This window comes from Arachis stenosperma, chromosome 10, assembly GCF_014773155.1.
Source record: "Arachis stenosperma cultivar V10309 chromosome 10, arast.V10309.gnm1.PFL2, whole genome shotgun sequence".
In the NCBI taxonomy this organism is placed as follows: Eukaryota; Viridiplantae; Streptophyta; class Magnoliopsida; order Fabales; family Fabaceae; genus Arachis; species Arachis stenosperma.
In genome coordinates, this window is record NC_080386.1 from 105,858,363 (window position 1) to 105,877,414 (window position 19,052).

A 19,052-nucleotide genomic window follows, 5' to 3' on the forward strand; every position below is an offset into this window, starting at 1 on the left:
GACATAAAGTTTGCACAATTCTGAGTTTATTTGTTATATTAAAAATAGAAAAGAAAACAGAGTGTCGAGGATGTCTTAGTGATAGTCATGGGTTCGAGAAGTTAAAGTTTAATCTTCGTGTGATGTGATTGAGTTAATGGTAGAGTTGGGTTAATTTTAAGATTATTCGATATTAAGAAGGTTGAGAAGAGTTTGATAAATAGTTTGGTCAAGACCCGGAAAGAGTAATCAAGATGAATTATAAGGGAATGATGATGAAAAATGTGGAAGGGAGGTTGTTAATAAAAGGAGTTAACATGCCATGGCTTGATGAATGTTTAAATAATGATTGTGACTATGAAATGGCTTATGAATGATGATATCTGAGATATGAGTTTTCCTGGGTAAAAACTGTGGCTCGCCACCACGTGTTCCAGGTTGATTCTCGATACTCTGTTAACCTTACGTCGTAAGGGTGATCGGGCACGTATAAATTCCCGGGTATGGATAACCCCTATTGAGTGATTTATATGATGATTGAATGTGAACTCTATGCATAGACTCTTGGGGATGCGTGACAGGGGACAGTCTAAGGTTTTCGGACTTGTCGGGTTGGCTGGATAACCGATAGATGGGCCCCATTAGCCATAGGACAGACATGCATCATATGCATTTGTTTGTTTTGATTGCTATGCATTTCCTGGGTTTGCCTAATTGATATATATCACCTGCTATCTGTTATACTTGCTATTTGTACTATCTTCTCATTACTTGTGCGTGACCCTGTTTTGTTGCTTGTTTTTGTTGCATTGTGGATGATGGAGGGATGGAGAAAATGGAGAAATGGTTTGGTGTTAGATTTGGATTGAAATTGAGTAAGTTAGGTAGATTTAGAATACCTACCCCTATTTATAGCTTCTAATTAGTAATTAAGTTGGATAATTGTATAACGAAGTTCTAGGATTGCCTATGGTATTCTCAGGACCTTATTTATTATACGCGTGACACTTTTACCATGCTGAGAACCTCCGGTTCTCATTCCATATTGTATTGTTGTTTTTCAGATGCAGGTCGAGAGGCTCCTCGCTAGGCGTCTGGATCCTGGAAAGCGAAGTAGTCCTTGGGTGTATTTTAGTTTCTATTTGTATATATGTATATATGTGTGTAGCTTACTATCCAAGTAACTTATGTACGCTGCTCCTCTTAGAGGTTGAGGGAGAGATAGGAGTTTACTTTCATATTTTGATATATTTTGGGGACACTTATGTATGTTTATATGTATATATGTATCCTCCGACCAGCCTTAGCTTCACAGGCTGAGTCAGGGGCTAGTTATGATGTTCTTTGGCTTTTCTTTATCCTTTCGTTTATTGTTTTACCATGTTCCAGTTAGGTTTCTTAGCACGCAAGTAATCCTTTCTTGAGCGTTGCGCTTTTTTTTTTTGCGATTTTGTTTTACCCATTTTTCAAGACTCCTAGTTAAATAACTTTTTTCTTTATTATTATTATATATATATTACTATTCTTAGAGGTCGTAATACCTTACTATCTCAGTCTTATGACTTAAGCATAATACTAAGTATGGTAGGGTGTTACATGCCACGGCCGGGGTTCGTCTACGCCGTAAACTGGGTCGCCAAGAGAAGCAGAATGAAACAGAGAGAAACGCAAAGGAGGATAACGAAGGCCACCATCGCTGCTATTGCCATCACTAGAACCGTTGGATGCCGCCGTGACCACCACTGAACTCTACATTGCCGTTAGTCATTGATAGAGGTATCTTTGCCGCCTCTATTTCTTTCTTCACTTCCTTAAACTTGTTCTACTTCCACTTTTACTCTATTATTATCCGATTTTCTGCTACAATTGGGTTGAATATTGACGCCAGTGTTGCCGCGGGACTGCTGAAGCTGCTCCTAGTTCTGATTCTGTTATCTTTGGTACTGGTTTGATCTTTTCCTTATGTTTGGTCCATTTTGTATGTTCTATTTTGTAACTGCTATGGTTTTTATGTTCTGATTTTAATTCAATTTTAGTCCTTACTTTGTCTTGAATCACCAGAGTTGTAATTACTTTTAATTCCCATCCAATTTGAATCTTCTATGTTGCTGCAACCATGGCCACTGCTGTGAAGACTAACATTGTCGTTGTTCCGATTGCTGCTACTGCCGTTCCAGTTGCGTGAGAGTCGCAGCTATTGCCATGAATTAAAAGGAGAGGGAATTATCACGATAAATTTATGCAAACTCGGCTAATCGAGGTAGGGAATTGTTTTAAAGTTAAAATATTTTGGAGTTGAATACCTGATGAGTTTAGTAAATTAATGCAAATAAATTAATGTTGTGATTGAAGTTGTGGCTGAATTGAGTATTGATTTATCATTCTTTGAAATTTCTGGCAAAATGATTGGATATATTGATTTTGAACTTTTGATTGAAATTGGTTCTTATTGATTTTGAATGATGAATTTGGAAATATTAATTTGAAAAGTTGGTTTTGACTGAGTTGACGTTAAAAAGATGGGACCCGTGATGGGTGGCAAATTCAAGTTTTTAGGGGAGGTGTTGTCGAAATTTTTCTAAAAATTTGAAGAAGTTTTGGTTGTGATTTTGGTTTAAGTAACTTTAATAAAAGAAGTATATTTTGAATGCTTTTAAAGATTATTAAACATAATCGGATTCTTATTATTTTATTAACCTTATAGTTTTAAACTCCCTTGATTTTTAATAACGATATGAGATTTGATTAATTAACTAAAGACTTAAAAACAGTAAATTAAGTATAAATTCAAGGGTTCGGAAATAGGAAAGTGAGTTTAAGGTTTTTAATAAAATTGAACATAAGTGTTAAGAGGAAGAAGGTTATTTTAAGGAATATGATGAAAACTATGTGGTATTGATTTGGAGGTAAGTTTAGTGAGTTATTTGGATATTATATTTAAAATTGAGATGTAATTTAGTGACAATTGATTTTGGTTGAGGTCTGATGATAATTTCGAGGTTGAGAGGGGATAATGATTAAGTATGATTAAAGTATGGTAATAATTCTGGATAATTATAGTGTTGTGAGGTGATGATTGTGATTGATGACAATGGTTATGTTATTGATGACAAGATTTGTGATAAATGAGACATAATTAAGAATGATGCGGATGTTGATGAATTATGATTGAAATATTCATATGGCTTATTTATTTGAATTATCTGAGATACAAGTTTTTCTGGGTAAAGAGTCGTGGCTTGCCACGACGTGTTCTAGGTTGAGACTCGACACTCTGTTGACCCTGCGACGTAAGGGTGACCGGGCACTTATAAATTCCCAGGAATGGTACCCCCATTGAGCGATTTGATATATATATGAGAAAAAGCTATGCATAGACTCATGGGGATGCACGTCGGGGGACAGTCCAATGGCTTAGCAAACTGGACTTGTCAGGTTGACTTGATAACCGACAGATGAGACTCATCAATCATAGGATAGGCATACATCATATGCATTTGTATGTTTTGATTGAGTGTGCATTATTTTTGGTTTGCCTAACTACCTAACCACATTTATCTGCTATTGGTTTTACTTGCTGTACCTGAATCGTACATGTGATTTCTTTGTTTGTCTTGTATATATATGTTATTCTGAGAGACCTTTTTGGCTAGAGGTGTGATGAGGGTGGTTTCTAGTATGAGGTAATGAAGGTTGGGGTAGAACGAACTAGGTGTTGTCTTATTATTTTAACTTATGTACTAGTTGGATAGGAAAGAGCAAAGTAAATTGAGGGATAGAAAGACTTTAGGCACAACTTTGATCTTTTTCATTTCTTTAAACTATTCACCTTATTGATTTGTAAACTAAAGGAATTCCTTTATGACTTGTCAAATTAATTTTTTATACAAAGTTTTTCCCAAAAGGTAATTTCATGGATAAACTGCTTTTATAACTAAATTAATTGTATTTGCAAGTATTTTTTTTGCTTTGATTTTATTTTCTTCCCTACTGAGAACCTGCGAAGACGATGTTCTCACTCCCCTACAGGTCTTTTCTTTTTCAGGTTATGGGCGACGAAGTTCGGAAGAGCTTATTTATTTTTATTTCTGTTTTAAACGATATTTGTGTTGTATTAGTTACTTTTTTCCTCGCCTTTATCTTTACAAGTTTTATAAGAGGGATATGATTCTAATTATGTAATGCTTGTGAAATTAATAATATGTATATATATGTATTCTTTGTGAGTATTATAATTTATAATGTATGGATGTAAGCTTTGAAAAAAAATATGGTTTAAGTTTTAAACAGGCTCCTATTTTAGTATTAAATATGTTTAGAGTTGTCGTAATATCTAAGCTATCAGAGTCGCGCAGTCGGAAGCGTAATGTTCTGATAATGAGGGTGTTACAGTTAGCCCATTATTTACTTTTTGACTTTCAAACTATTCTTGTGTAGATTAAATTCTATATTTTTCTGGCCACTGTTCTTGATGTTGAACCCGTTCCAAGTTAGTGGCATAAATCCTGTGTTTGCAGTGTGAAGGCCGAAGCTAATGTGGATACATACTTTTGCGATGGCTGTAATAAGGACGTGAATAATGTGGTTGACAGGTACGACTCTAATTGGACTTATTTGTGCAATATTTCTATTAAAAAGTAATGTAGTTATGTAATTGATTATGTCTCTTTTTAACAATATATAGCTTAAAATCAACAATTAATATACAATAAGAGAACAATTTATTAAGTTAAAAAAATTGGCTATTTTATGTTTTGTATGTAGTTATGAATCTTGTGTGACCTCTTTTGAAACTTGTGTGGTATGTAGTTTTATACACAAATTAGACCAATGAATTGTAATGGAATGAGGTTCAATTTTATTTGTATACAAAGTTCTTTTATTTATGTGCGAGGTGAGTTTTTTCGACCAATAAATTATATCTTTAAGGGATGTAAACTTATAATGCATCCGTTTCGGTTTTATTATTCTTTGGCATTCTTTTTCTTCAAATACTCAGCAAAACAATCTTTTGTCATTGAACACCATCATCACACTGAACATTTGCAATAAATGCACTTTTTACCGAGTCTAACCAATTTGCCTCATACAACTTGGGACCATTTAGAAAGTTGAGATCCTAAATCCTTTCATCCAAAAAAAACTGCTTTGATCGATGAAAATATTGTCTAACCACAAAAAAATTCGCAAAATGAGATAGAGTGCATAGAAAAAATTCATATACCTATAACAATTTTATACTAAAGTCTACTCTACTAGGATGAAATCTAGAAAACTGATAAGCCTAAATAAAATTGTATTTAAGCATTTAAATTATGTTGAATAATATTTTTTAAGATTTTATTGTAACTAAATAGTGACAGGTCAAGTGCTAACTAATGTTTTTGCATAAAAAAAGTAGGTATAAGTTGGATTTGTTGGTTTTTGATGGTACTGTTACAACAACTTTTGTGTGTTTGATAAGGAGGTTGCAGCTCTATTCGGATGGACCTAAACTGAGATGGTGAAAAAGTTGAATGCATGTAGTTTCTGTTGTTGAAACTATTTTGTTGATCACGTTATGATTATCAATCAAAATGTTTGTTTATTTTACATGATAAAAATTCACAATTTTTTGTGTAGGAAAACGGGGAAGCAAGCAAAGATTCTACTGGTTTTAAGGAGTTTTTCCTTGATAAGGAGTTTCCATTCAAGATCGAAGTAGAAACTACTGGATAGTGCGATTCTTATGATGTGTTAGTGATAAATTTTTATCCTACCATTTTAGCGAGGTAGAGGGACACTCAAGGCCCAGTAAAATCTGGTGTACCCCCTGCTGGTCCTGTGATCCATTTTGATGGTGATGATTTCTTAATTCTCGAAAGGAAGAGATCGATAGAGCAATTGAAATTATCCAAAGAGTAATTGGTTTGATAGATATAGTGGATCCACTTATTCTAGGATATCAGTTATCTATATCTTTTTTATTAATTTGTTGTGTGCACGTAGGGCGGCATTTATTGTGTCTTGGCTACTGGTTTAGAAGTGATTGACCATGGTGACTGGTGGATTCCAGCTTGCAAGTGTAGAAAAGCTATTATGGTTATCGAAGCTGCTTCATATTGTAGGGATTGTGGGTGCGTTGATGTGGCAATTCCGAGGTACATTTAACTTTCTATTTTTTATTTCGTTCTTATTTTTAAACATGGATAGTTTTTAATGTCTCTTTGTATGCCTTTCTATGGAATTATGCACAACGTATCAAATCAAGATGAAAGGGGTTGATCATTCTGGTTCAGCAATATTTGTGTTGCATGATCGTGAGGGACGTGCAATCAGGGACGGATCTATTCCTTAGGGTGTGGGGGAAAGCGTCCCCACTATAATTTGGAATTTTATTGAGTAGTATATAATAATAATATTTATTTGTCCCCCACTAAATTATTAAATTTGACCCCACAATAATTTTTTATTCAATTTTCAACACTTAATAGCCAAATTGAGAACTTCATATTAGATGTCCATTATAATGATCAATTTTTAAATTTAAATAAGATTGGTGTTCTTTCTTAGAAATCGACTTAAAAGAATATTATCTATCCATTTGTGTTCCTTCTTTTAAAATTAGCTTTAGTTTTTTTCATAATAACTACACTAATTGAATGAACTTTTTCAACTATGAATATCATCAAGAGCTAATTCTTTGAAAGTTGATTTTTAAATGATTGTTTAACGACATATTAAAAAAAGACATTTTGATTATATTGTCAAGGTTTTAAAATATGAAATATAAAAAATTAAATTTTAAATTATATGTTATTATTTAAATTACTATTTTAGTATTTTAATTTGTAATTAGATATTTTGAGACCTAATCAGATTTTACAATAACAAAATATAATTATAATAACAATTATGCTATGTATACATAAAATAATCACTTGTACAGAATAAATCTTAAAATACAAATTTTGAAATACAAAATACACATTAAAAAAGTTAAATAATATATGTATTTATACACAAATTTATAGTAGATAATTTGATAACTAACTTTTTATGTAAACGTAATATTTTTGTTATAAAAATTATTATCATATTATATATATTTCGCCCCACTATCAAAATTTGTTGGATCTGTCACTGCGTGCAATGTTAAAGAAGTCGTGTTCGGAGATCCATAACTGGTTTCAAACTATGCGTATTATTGTTTTATTTTTCTAATGCGTTTGTGCGTATTATTTTTGTGTTATTCTCTTTCCATGGGTTAATTTCTTTTTTCATGCAACCATAGGAAGGTGGGATGATTGATCAACCTCCAGATTTTGCACAATTATTGGGGAAGGGAATTATAATCAAAGTGTAGTCTAATAGCAGAGACAACCTAAACTTAGAGGTTAATATTGAAGTAACAGATTTTTGTTCTAACGAATAGATTGTTAACGAGTTCAAGAGTATTCAATTGCCTGTTAACCCTGTTCGGGTATGATTTTTTTGTTTATTGTTGTTGATTTTAGACTGTGTATATTAAGGCTTATTTTGCCAATTATGAATTGTTATTTATTTTTTATTCCTTGTAGCCTTGAAGTGAAGATGGATGTTCTGTTTGTGATGAGTCACCTGATCCAATTGTGAAAAATTGGTTTGCTACTAAAAGACCTATTGTCAAGGTATTCATTAATTTGGTCTTTACATATATTTGACCTCTTTTATATTTCAGATTTTATTTTTTGTTAAAATTTTAATTATACTTTTTTTTTGAAGAGCCTGTTGGATGAGTTTAACATGTCTAGTGCTCTTTTCATTAAAAAAAGTGCTGATATTTTGTGAAAGTTGTTACCATTATAGAGGTGCTGGGAATCGTGAGGTTATTTAGCTAATAGAGACAAAGGAGCATATTTTAAAAGTTTGGTGAAGTCTTGGCTATGTCTATTATCTATTGAGCGAATGGATACTGTTTAGATTTTGAGATATTTTAAATTGAAGTTTTGTTGTTTTGATTTATTTAATTTATTTATATTTTTTTGGACATGCTAATGACACTAGCAGTACTTCTTTTTTATTTTGATACAAGTGAAACATGGCTCTAATATGAGTCAATAATTATAGATAATATTAGTATATCAAATATATATACACGTTGTTTATTGTTAATTGATTGATTGAATATTTTAAAATAGAGAATTTTTGCATCTTAAAAAACAAAATCGGGAATAAAATAAATTATATGTTAATTTAATTCATAGTTATGAATCAATTGTTATTATTTTATTCGGTGTATAACATATTTTTCATAAATTTTAAATATATTTTTTATTTTTAGAATGTATGTTTATTTTTTTGGGTTTCATTTGAAATATTTTATTAGTGTTATTATATTGGATGAAAATATCTATAACGATAATGAAAAAAATAAACAAAAAAATGAAGCAAATTATTAAATTTCAATCAATACTTCTATCTTCTAATTTCAATTAGTACTTCTATCATCTTTATTTTTTCACCTTTGTTTTAGGTTTTTTTTTTAAATCAACGATAGTAAAATTTTATTGATACTTGATAAGATTATAGAAGAATCCATGGAGCAGTATAAGTTATTGCTCTTTCAATTAAATTATACAACATACAAAAATAAAATCATTTAATTCCTTTCATTCCAATTTTAGTTCTTTCCATCCGATCCGATGAGGATTCTTTTCCTATGTCAATGGCTCCATTTTTTTAAGATATTAATTTTATTTTAGCAAATAGAAATATATGGCGAGCTTAGGACAAAAAAGGAAAGAGGGGCTTCTCAACCTTGCCACGTAACCCATATCGGCAAATTTCATTGTTTTGTTTGGGTTTTTAAACTCAATGATGGAGCTGACATGACGTGCTCCGAAAAGTATTTTCGATTTAATTACTTTAACTCATTCAATACAATTTATTACAATGACTTAATTATATCAGTTAATTAATTTGATTAGATATTTAAATATCAATGTAATTTATTATAATTTATATTACTTAATTAATTATACTACATTAATTGTAATTCATTATAATAGTTAATTGGTTTATTCATTTATAAAGTCTAAAATAAAATAAATAATTTGTTGTTTATTCTAATTGAATTCATTAAATTTAATTATATATTATATATGAATTAACAATAATTTATAAATCACTTTATATTATAATATTCAATAAAATAATTTATAAATCACTTTATATTATATGTGTATTAACAAAATATTATATATGTGTTAATGTGATCATTAAATTAAATATTATATACGCACGAAAAAAAATGAATACAAAGGTGGTTTATATAGTATTGATAATATTATACATGCACAGTACATTTTTTTTTGTTTTGTTATTATATAGTATTGATAATATGCTAATCCAAATTAAACTTACCCGTATCCCATGTTCTCATTCAAACCCGCCGACCCAAAGTCCCTTTATCTATCTTCTCTCCCAACAAGCACGCTAGCAATGGAGTACAGCCTCTTTGGACTAGCGACTTCAAAATGACGACATAAGAGCTTTGAAGACGAGAAGACTAGCCGTTCCTACGATGACGGAATGACGACAGGGTTGTTCCGACGAGGAGGTCGAGAACGATTGGAGATGTTAATGTGACTAGAGGAGGTAGATAGCAGACCGAAGAGAGGAATCCTTTACTGTTGCTGTCGTCGTTCAGATCGCCATGCACGGGGACGCTTCCAATCGTGTGACTGATGAATGTGAACTGCTGCAAGGAAGACATGGATTCAGATCTTATTTTCATACCATTTTTACTCTGTACATTTTGATTTACCAATATTTATGTTATAAAATGAGTGTTTTATTTTCAAACGTTTCTTTATTGAAAATTATGTTATTGACTTAATTCAGATTCTTTAATCCTAAATGTTGCAAAAACTTTCCTTTTTTTCTTAAATGGATTTTGATAGATACATCAGTATTTTTGCAATCCTTGCCAATAGTGGGGCTGAATAATGTTGTGGCTCTCTATAAATATACTTTAGATGATCACCATATTTACTCTTTATCTATACTAATATTCATAGTATTTTTGTAATTTTATTATGGTGGGTAGCAATGGTACCTATGTTTGTTCATGTTCTATATGGTGAATTTCATAATATATTTTTTTTTATCTTTCGCTAAATCTGAGGACCTTGATTTTTAGGTATGATCTCATCAAGCGTATAAATGCTAGTCCAGAGCATAAGGTGTGGAAGCTCATAGTACGTGTCATTAGATTTTGGACCGTTTCTCACTTTGCAAATTCTAGGATGAAGGCACCTATTGAGATGGTTGTCCTTGATAAAGAGGTAAAATCTTCTCTTTGCATTTGAGATTTTTTTTGGTAATGATTGAGCAATAAACCTCAGTTATCTATGACCCTAAGAAACTAATGCATTCAGGGGGAGATAATTCAATGCTCTATTAAAGGCATATTTATTCTTATCTTTGAGAGCCTACTCACTGAGGGCAATGTGTACGTAGCCACTAATTTTGTAGATGCTTTGAATACCATCAAATTCAAGCCTACCAGACACAAATTTAGAATCCACTTTAAGAGGGATACAGTTGTATGTCCGATACAAGATTCTTCAATTCCGTTAAATGGATTCAATTTTGTTCCGTTAAAAAAAAAATTTCATGCAAAGTCTAAGAAAGATGGTTATTTAGTTGGTAAGTACTTTGTTAGAGTAATCTATAATGCATGTGATGTTTAATTCCTTGAAAGCTAATTTTTTTTAAGCAAAATAATTTATCGATCTAATTGTATTACATAATATGTCTATATTTAATGTATGTTATTTGAATTGGCTGATGCGTCGTTTTTGTTATAGGTATAGTACCAAAAAAATGTATTATTTAGTAAAGCTTTTCTTCAATTCGATAATGGCTTTGTTTTCTATTCTTATGCATTTTATTTAATATATCTAAAAGCAAATTTCATATATAACAATTAAAGAATTAGTGCCTTTAAAAGTATCATTGGTAAAAAAAATGAGAAATAATTGATTAACACCAATGTTATTAATTCAATATATTTTTTAAGTTAACTTTTTTTAATAAGAGTATCACACGGTCAACGATAATTTCTTTTAATGTCCATATTTAATTATTTGTAATTTTTAGAGTATCAATTTGGGTCATTGTAAACTAATTTATTTACTACAAGGTATTATCCCATATTATTATCCAAGACGAGTTATTGTAATAAATTTAACATAAATTTATCCATGTTTGTGTGTAGTTGGTTATGATTGAATTAGTTTTTCTACATGTAAATTTTTCGTGTTTTCTAAGTGTTTTTTATTGTTAAACTGGTATTGAATAAATGTTTGTATTTTGTATTTTTTGTAAGAATGCCTTTGATTGTACTTCTTTTGAACCTTCTTTTTCCATATTGGATGGAAGTGGGTTTTTGGGTTATACATGTGTACTTTCATTAATTATTTAGTTTGTGACGTGTTTAGTTTGTCTGTTTTTAAAATTCATCTAAAGTATTTGTCTGAAGTGGCATCGGGTCCATCTACATTTAAAATTATCAATATTTTACAGATGTGATAGGTCAGCTTGCCTCTAAGGGTAACTTGGTCGAGTTCACAAGGGACGAGAAGCCGTCAAGTTATATCATCATAGAATTTGATGGCCTTGAGTAATGCTTAATATTTTTTTATAGCGGCTTTTGTTTTAAAATCTTATTTGAAATTTTGAGCATCTCTTTAATCTACAAGTATTGCTATTTTTTATAGGGGTAGACAGAAATTAAAGGTTACGTTATGGCAGTCTTTTGCTCTTGACTTGCTCAAATATCTGGAGGATCACCCGTGTCTAACCTATGCTGTTATTCTCCAAATGGGCAATATGAAATTTTTTTAATGGTTTGTTTATTTTATGCGGTGTTTGAATGCATGCTAAGTGTCATAATATGCTTCTGGTATTTTCCTTAATTTGTTATGTCTTTTTGTAGGAGTTATAGGTGTTTTCAATACAAGCTACAATTTCAATCTTTTTATCAATGTGGAGTTTTCAGCTGCTAGGAATTTATTTACAAAGTACAGTGTATAATTTAATAGTTTGGGCAACAGAATATTTATACAAGGTTTTTGTGACTATTTAACTATTAGTAAATTTCAAAAATTTTGATTTAAAAAATGCAAGTGTGAACAAATTGGATCTTATTGACAGATAAGGAATAATGCCGCTGGTCTGTGATCAACCTGTTTCTACTGAAGAAGATGTTTTACATCGACCAGCCTACAAGCCAATTGCCGAGATAAAGGAGCATAATCAAGTAAAATTCTTTCTTTGTTAGTCTCCCTTTTTTCAATTATTACATTCAATGTTTGTTGAATTATAATCTCAATGGTCATGTTATGCCCTTGCATCCATCAATTTTAGGATGTTGTATTTGTTACTGCCGGGACAATTAAAGATGTTGAGACCGAGTTTGGTTGGTGGTACAAAGGATGTAAAAAATGCCATCATGGCTTAAGGGAACTTGAGAAAAGATATTTCTGTCCCAAGTGCATTGACGACTATGGTTTCTATGTGCCAAGGTATAACTTAAATTAATTCTTTAACATTCACGCATTGTATACTCTTTGTCTAAGAAAATTATGGTATAAACTAATCATTTGTATTATTTCTTGAGAAATTTTATTGTTGACTTCCTTCGTTCATGATTTAGTTAGCCTAATCCATTAAGGATAATTAATTTTAAGTATGGCTAACCATCTCTTTCCTAGCATAACATAAATCAAGAGTTAAACGTAATTAACTAAATGAAAGGGTTTTATTGTCATTGAGAGGTGGATAGATATAGAAAAGTGACATAGTATTTTTGTTGTTTGGAGTTGTGATGTGTTGTTAAACTAATTTTTCATGTGGGATCGAGATTATTGAATAAGCCATTAAAAAGATAATTGCATCCAATTCAATAATAACATACTATAGGCACCCTAAGTATTTGTATAATTTATGTAGTATATTGTTCTTGAATTGTAAATTCTTTGGTGAATAATAGGTACAACATCCACGTAAGGGTGATTGACCACATAGACACTATTTCTTTTGTTTTGTTCGATGGAGAAGCTGCAAAGTTTCTTAGAGTTTCTACCAGTGACCTTAGGTAATCTCGTGTGACTAAGGTTTGATGTCATATTCACTTTTTCTATTATTTGTTCTAAACTTTACCTTAATGTTTATTATTTATGAGAGCATAAATGAACTTTTTCTGCTAAATGTGAAGGGTGTTGAAAAAAATTCTTGTCTGAAGAGATTAATAAGCTTAGGAAAATTAAGTTCATCTTCAAAGTGCAACTCAAGATGAGAAATCTGAACTCTTATGAGCCATACGTGATTCATGTGCTGAGGATGACTAATGAGAATTCTTTGGTCTCTGCTTTCCTGGATAAATACATTCCTGACCTTATAACTCCCTCCTGCTAATAACTTTCTCTTTGGTTTCATATCGCACAATCAGATCAACCAGATTTTAATGATATATTTTTATTGAATCAATTGTTTTGTAGGATGCTTTGTTGAATAAAAATTCTTAGCTATTGAGCCTGTCTACTGGTCCATAGGACCCTTCTAATATTTGTGTCAAATAATTTACAATTTAAATAGTTACAATGATACTCTAAATCTATATAATAACTAAAATATTATTATTCTTATTATTATTGGTACAGGATGGCGTATCCCATGCGTGTGAGAGTGCGTCTGAAATGAAAACTCTGTCATATACAATTGATGAAAAACACAGTTCCAAGATTTTCGAAGCTAAAAAACATATGGAAAAGGCTAGAAACGAGTCAGTTTCATCCAAATCTAAGAAAGGGAAGTCGGTTGTGATTAGGGGTGGCAAACGGGCCTAAACCCGCCGGGCCGGCCCGCGTAACCCGCCAAAAAAGGCGGGCTGGGCTGGAAAATCGGGACCGCCAAATAGCAAAAGCCCGCCTAACCCGCACCGCTTAAACCGCGGGTTTTGGCGGGCTTTGGCGGGGCGGGGCGGGCTTCCCCGCCGGGCTAAGGTTTTTATTAGTGAGGGGGTATTTTTGCAATTTTTTTGCCAATACCTAACTTTCCCCAACCTAACTTACAAGAGTATGAAGATAAAAATTGAATGTTTTGAATTATGTTTATGTTATTTTGGAGACAATATTTATAATTATGTTTTGGAATATATTTATTTTGCTTTGGAGAGAATATTTATACTTGTATTTTGAATGAAAATTTGGTTTATAATTATATTTATTAGATATTTATAATTACAAAGACTTTAATGTTTGTGAATATAAAAAATATAATTTTTTATGCCATTAGAAATTATAATTTATTAATATGGTTGTAAAATTATATATTACTTAGTAATTAATAGTAAAAAAAAAAAAGAGGAGCTTTGGCGGGCTTAGCCCGCCAGCCCGCCAGCCCGCAGTTAGGCGGGGCGGGCTAGGATTCTAGGACCGCCTCACTAGGCGGGGCGGGGCGGGCCAGCTCGCCAAAGGGCGGGCTTCTGGCGGGGCGGGGCGGGGCGGGGCGGGGCGGGGCGGGCTTCCCCGCTTGCCACCCCTAGTTGTGATGGAGGACTGAATCATCATGTCTCTAGGTAGTTCAATTTATAATATATGGAAATAATTTATTTAAACTATTATTTGAATGAACTATGGTCCTTTGAGAGAGATTAGGATCTACCATATATGAGTAGTTTATTTTTCTTTAATCTTTGTGTTGACCTTAATTTATAAATTAGAACTTGATACACGAGTTGTTTGGTTTATTTATTTATTTAATCCAAGACGTAAGTCTGTTTTTTTCAATAAATATTTATTATTACTATTATTATTGTTGTTGTTGTTGTTATTGTTGTTGTACGTTTTGGAGTAATAAGCTTTAATTTTGCTACACATACTTACAAAACAAAAGTATTCACTAAATATAGCTTTCACTTCTTCTTGGATGTTAGATTATCAAATAAAAAATACTATTGAATATAACCTATTGAGTTGAGTACATGAATAAGTTTAACTTTACAGGGTGGACCTAGGTACATGATGAATAATTGCAAAGATGCATTTGCAATTTGCAGATATGCAGGATATCCTAACTATTTTATCACTATGACCTGTAACTCTAAATAAGATGAGATAAAAAGAGAAGTGACTCACATTGGATTGAAGGCAGAAGACCGCCCTGATATATTGTGTCAAGTTTTCAAAATCAAGCTTGATGGTTTGATTGATAACCTAAAAAAGGGAAAAAATTTTGACAAAATTTTAGGATGTAAGTCTGTGTTTATGCAACACCTTATTAAAATCTTATGTTGTAATATTTTACTCATTTGTTTTTTTCAATTTTTAGATGTTTGCACTATAGAGTTTCAAAAGAGAGGGCTTTCGCATGCACATATTCTTTTATTTATGAGTAATGAGTTCAAGACACAAACACTAGATAACATAGAGAAACATATAACAGTTGAGATTTCTGATGAAAATGAAAGGCTAAATCTACATGGAGCTATTCAAAATTACATGGTACATGGTTCATGTGATCTGTACAACAAGAATTTACCTTACATGAAGAATGGATCGTGTTCAAAGTTTTATCCCAAAGAGTTTAGGCAGCGAACACTCATTGATGAAGCCGGGTTTCCCAAATATAGGCTTACTGATAACGGTCGAACTGTAAAGAAAAGGGAATATGTACTAGACAATAAGTTCATTTTCCGTATAATCCAGAATTGTTGCTCAAGTTCGGGTGCCACATAAATATGGAATACACATGCCAAACAAGTTCTATTAAGTATCTATTTAAGTATGTACACAAGGACAATGATCGCGTAACAGCTACCCTATACAACGCTGGTGATTCGTCAGAAGCCACCCAAGTTGTTGACGAAATTAAGAATTACTACGATTGTAAGTACATTTCGGCATGTGAGGCAGTCTAGCGTTTATTTGGATACGAAATCCAAGAGAAAGAACCATTTGTGATTAGATTTCCATTCCATTTGGAGGATGAGCAACCTGTGGTTTATAGTGAAACTTCTAATGTGAATGATATTGTCAAAAGAGCAGTATCTTATAAGTCCATGCATGTTTTTTGGGATGGATGATGGCGAACATGTCATATCCTAATGCTCAAAGTCTGACTTATGCTGAGTTTCCAACCAAGTTTGTTTAGAAGGACAATGCTTAAAAGTAGTTTCCTCGAAAGCAAGGCTTTCCAATTGGAAAGTTGACTCATGTAGCTACAGGTAATGACGAGTTATTATTCAATTTTGATCTTATTTATTTGATGATTTAATTTAAAATCTTAACAGCATGTACCCCACGTCTATTTTATTCGATTTATCTACACTAGAGAATAAATGTTCAAATAACTTTCAATAGTTTATAATCTAATGCTTTATAGATTATACAATTTTAGCATTATTCTCTATTTTTTTAGAAAAAATAATTTTATACGCATGTGTAGCTACAAAACAATTGAAATCATGTAGCCTAATCTATTTAGCAACTTAGAAGTGGGATTTTAACCAAGTTTTTTGCAACAAATACCAAAGAATATTACCAACAGCTTCTCTTGAATACTCAAAGAGGATGTATGAATTTTTGAGATATAAGAACGGTAGGAGGAACAATTCATGCTACTTATAGAAATGCATGCTTCGCTCTTGGGCTCTTCCAAGATGACGGAGAATTCATGGATCCAATTAAGGAAGCAAGCTTGTGGGCCTCAAGATCATATGTCAGGATGTTGTTTGTCATTCTATTAACATCCAACAATATATCAAGACCAGAACATGTTTGGGATAAATATTGGCATGAACTCTCAGATGATATTTTGTATCAAAAAAGAACTGTAATGAACATGAGAGGTGAGTTTTTATGAATTGCAATTATAAAAGTCCTTCATTATTAATCATTTTTACCTTGAGTGAATTTTTACAGTATCAGATAATATGCAGAGTTAACCATGTCAGATGATTAGATTAAGTAATTATGCTTAATAGACATAGACAAGATTTTACATTCCTATGGTAAAACCTTGAAAGACTAACCTCCTATGCCTTTAGCAATTAAAGTTGATAGTTCTTTGTTAACCGAAAGGGTTATCAGGGAAGAGCTAAACTTTAACAGGGATGAGTTAAAGAAAAATGCCTTAGATATGTTAGTCATCGCAACACCTGAGTAGAAACATGCATTCGATAAAATTGTTATAATTGTGCATTGTGATAAAGGGAGTTTTTTCTTTATGTATGGTCATGGAGGTACTAGAAAAATATTTTTCTGGAACTTTATGTTCGCTGAGATTCGCTTAAGGGGTGATATTATGTTAAACGTTGCTTCAAGTGGTATTGTATCTTTAGTTCTTCCTAATGGAAGAACGGCACACTCAAGGTTCGAAATACCGCTGAATATAACTGAGGATTCTGTATGTAACATCAAACCTAGTTTCCCTCAAGCAATGCTACTATTGAAAGCCAAACTTATAATTTGGTATGAGGCTCCAATGATTAGTAGGTACTGCTATGAAGCACTTGATAAATGCTTGGGTGATATCATGAGGTTTTCTCCAATATATAACAAAGATTTTTCCTTTGGAAGAAAAGTGGTTGTACTAGGTGGAGACTTTAGACAAATCCTTTCTGTCATTCCACGAGGATCAAAACAAGATATTATTCATTCAACCGTCAATTTGTCTTACCTTTGAAAGTTTCATCAGGTGCTTAAACTAACAAAAAATATGAGACTCTCTGTAGGAACAACTTCTTCAGATCAAGATGAGACAGAGCAATTTGGTGAGTGGCTATTAAATTTGGTCTAATAGGTGACAATATAGATGGTGAATCTGAGATGTCTTCCAGAAGATATTGTTATTCCTTCTTCGAACCAGAAATTTGATGAGTTGGTTCATTTTTCTTATCCAAATATTTTGGAAAATATGTCTTCAAAGAATTTTTTCAAAGCAAGAACTATACTGGCTCCCACATTGGACATCTTGAAGAGGTCAACAACTATCTGATGGCTATCATTCCTAGAGGAGAAAATTATATCTTAGTTTGGATTCAATTTGTATGGATAAAGGAAATATAGAGAGTCAACTAGATCTCTATAGTCCTGAATTACTGAATAGCATAAATTGCTCTATTTTGCCTCCACATAAATTAATACTCAAGGTTGGTGTTCTAATGATGTTGCTGAGGAATATTGACCAATTCAGTGGTCTTTTTAATGGTACAAGGCTACAAGTTAGGAAGCTTGGAAATCATGTCATAGAATGTGAAGTCTTAACGGGTAACAACGTTGGTCATGTTGTTTTGATTCCAAGAATGAATATGGTACCAACAACTGAAACTATCCCAATTAAATTTCAACGAAGACAGTTCCCCATAATAGTATCATTTGTCATGAAAATTAATAAGTCTCAAGGACGAATTTTATCTCATGTTAGATTGTACTTACCCAAACCAGTTTTTACACATGGCCAACTATATGTGGCACTTTCATGAGTTAAGAGCAAGAAATGTTTAAAAGTTTTACTTATGAATCATGTAGTAATGTCTGCAAATTCAACCATCAATGTTGTTTATAGAGAAGTCTTTGAAAAAATAGGATTCTAATGTAAATATTTTAATTTTATTTTAAATTATGTATTAAAATCAATGTATAATTATTTTACTTTAAAAAAGTGTAAAATGATTATTACTCACTGTTTTCAAGTTAAACTTTGATTTTGATAATTATTTTATAAATTTTTTTTATATAAAAACATATTTTTGATATAAAAACATATTTTTCACTAGTTTCTGATATAAAAACATATTTTTCACTAGATACTATATATATATACATTTCAGGTGGGGCAAGGTACGATCCTGGCACTTCAGTGCTCCATGTACAAACAGTTTGTAGTGTGGGATTGAATGACTATGGTATCCGCTGATGCAATTTGGAAAAGACTGTAATCGACACTTTGAAAAAAGGAGAGAAAAGTGGTGAGCTGCTCATTAAAGGCTGAGAGAGAAAAGCAGCTTGGCTCTAATGTTCAAATAAAAAAATTATAAATAAATC

General features: G+C 31.9%; 1 protein-coding gene across 1 annotated transcript; it reads left to right on the forward strand.

The window, feature by feature from the left end:
* The first annotated feature begins 18,055 nt into the window (after window positions 1-18,055).
* On the forward strand, window positions 18,056-18,490 carry LOC130957430 (uncharacterized). The gene has a single exon (XM_057884286.1). It carries the CDS (start codon window positions 18,056-18,058, stop codon window positions 18,488-18,490), a length of 435 nt encoding a protein of 144 aa, XP_057740269.1.
* Window positions 18,491-19,052: the final 562 nt, after the last annotated feature.

Bases quoted from the DNA above. Each gene is read 5' to 3' on its own strand.
- LOC130957430 (XM_057884286.1), top strand. From the start codon at position 18,056: ATGGATAAAGGAAATATAGAGAGTCAACTAGATCTCTATAGTCCTGAA.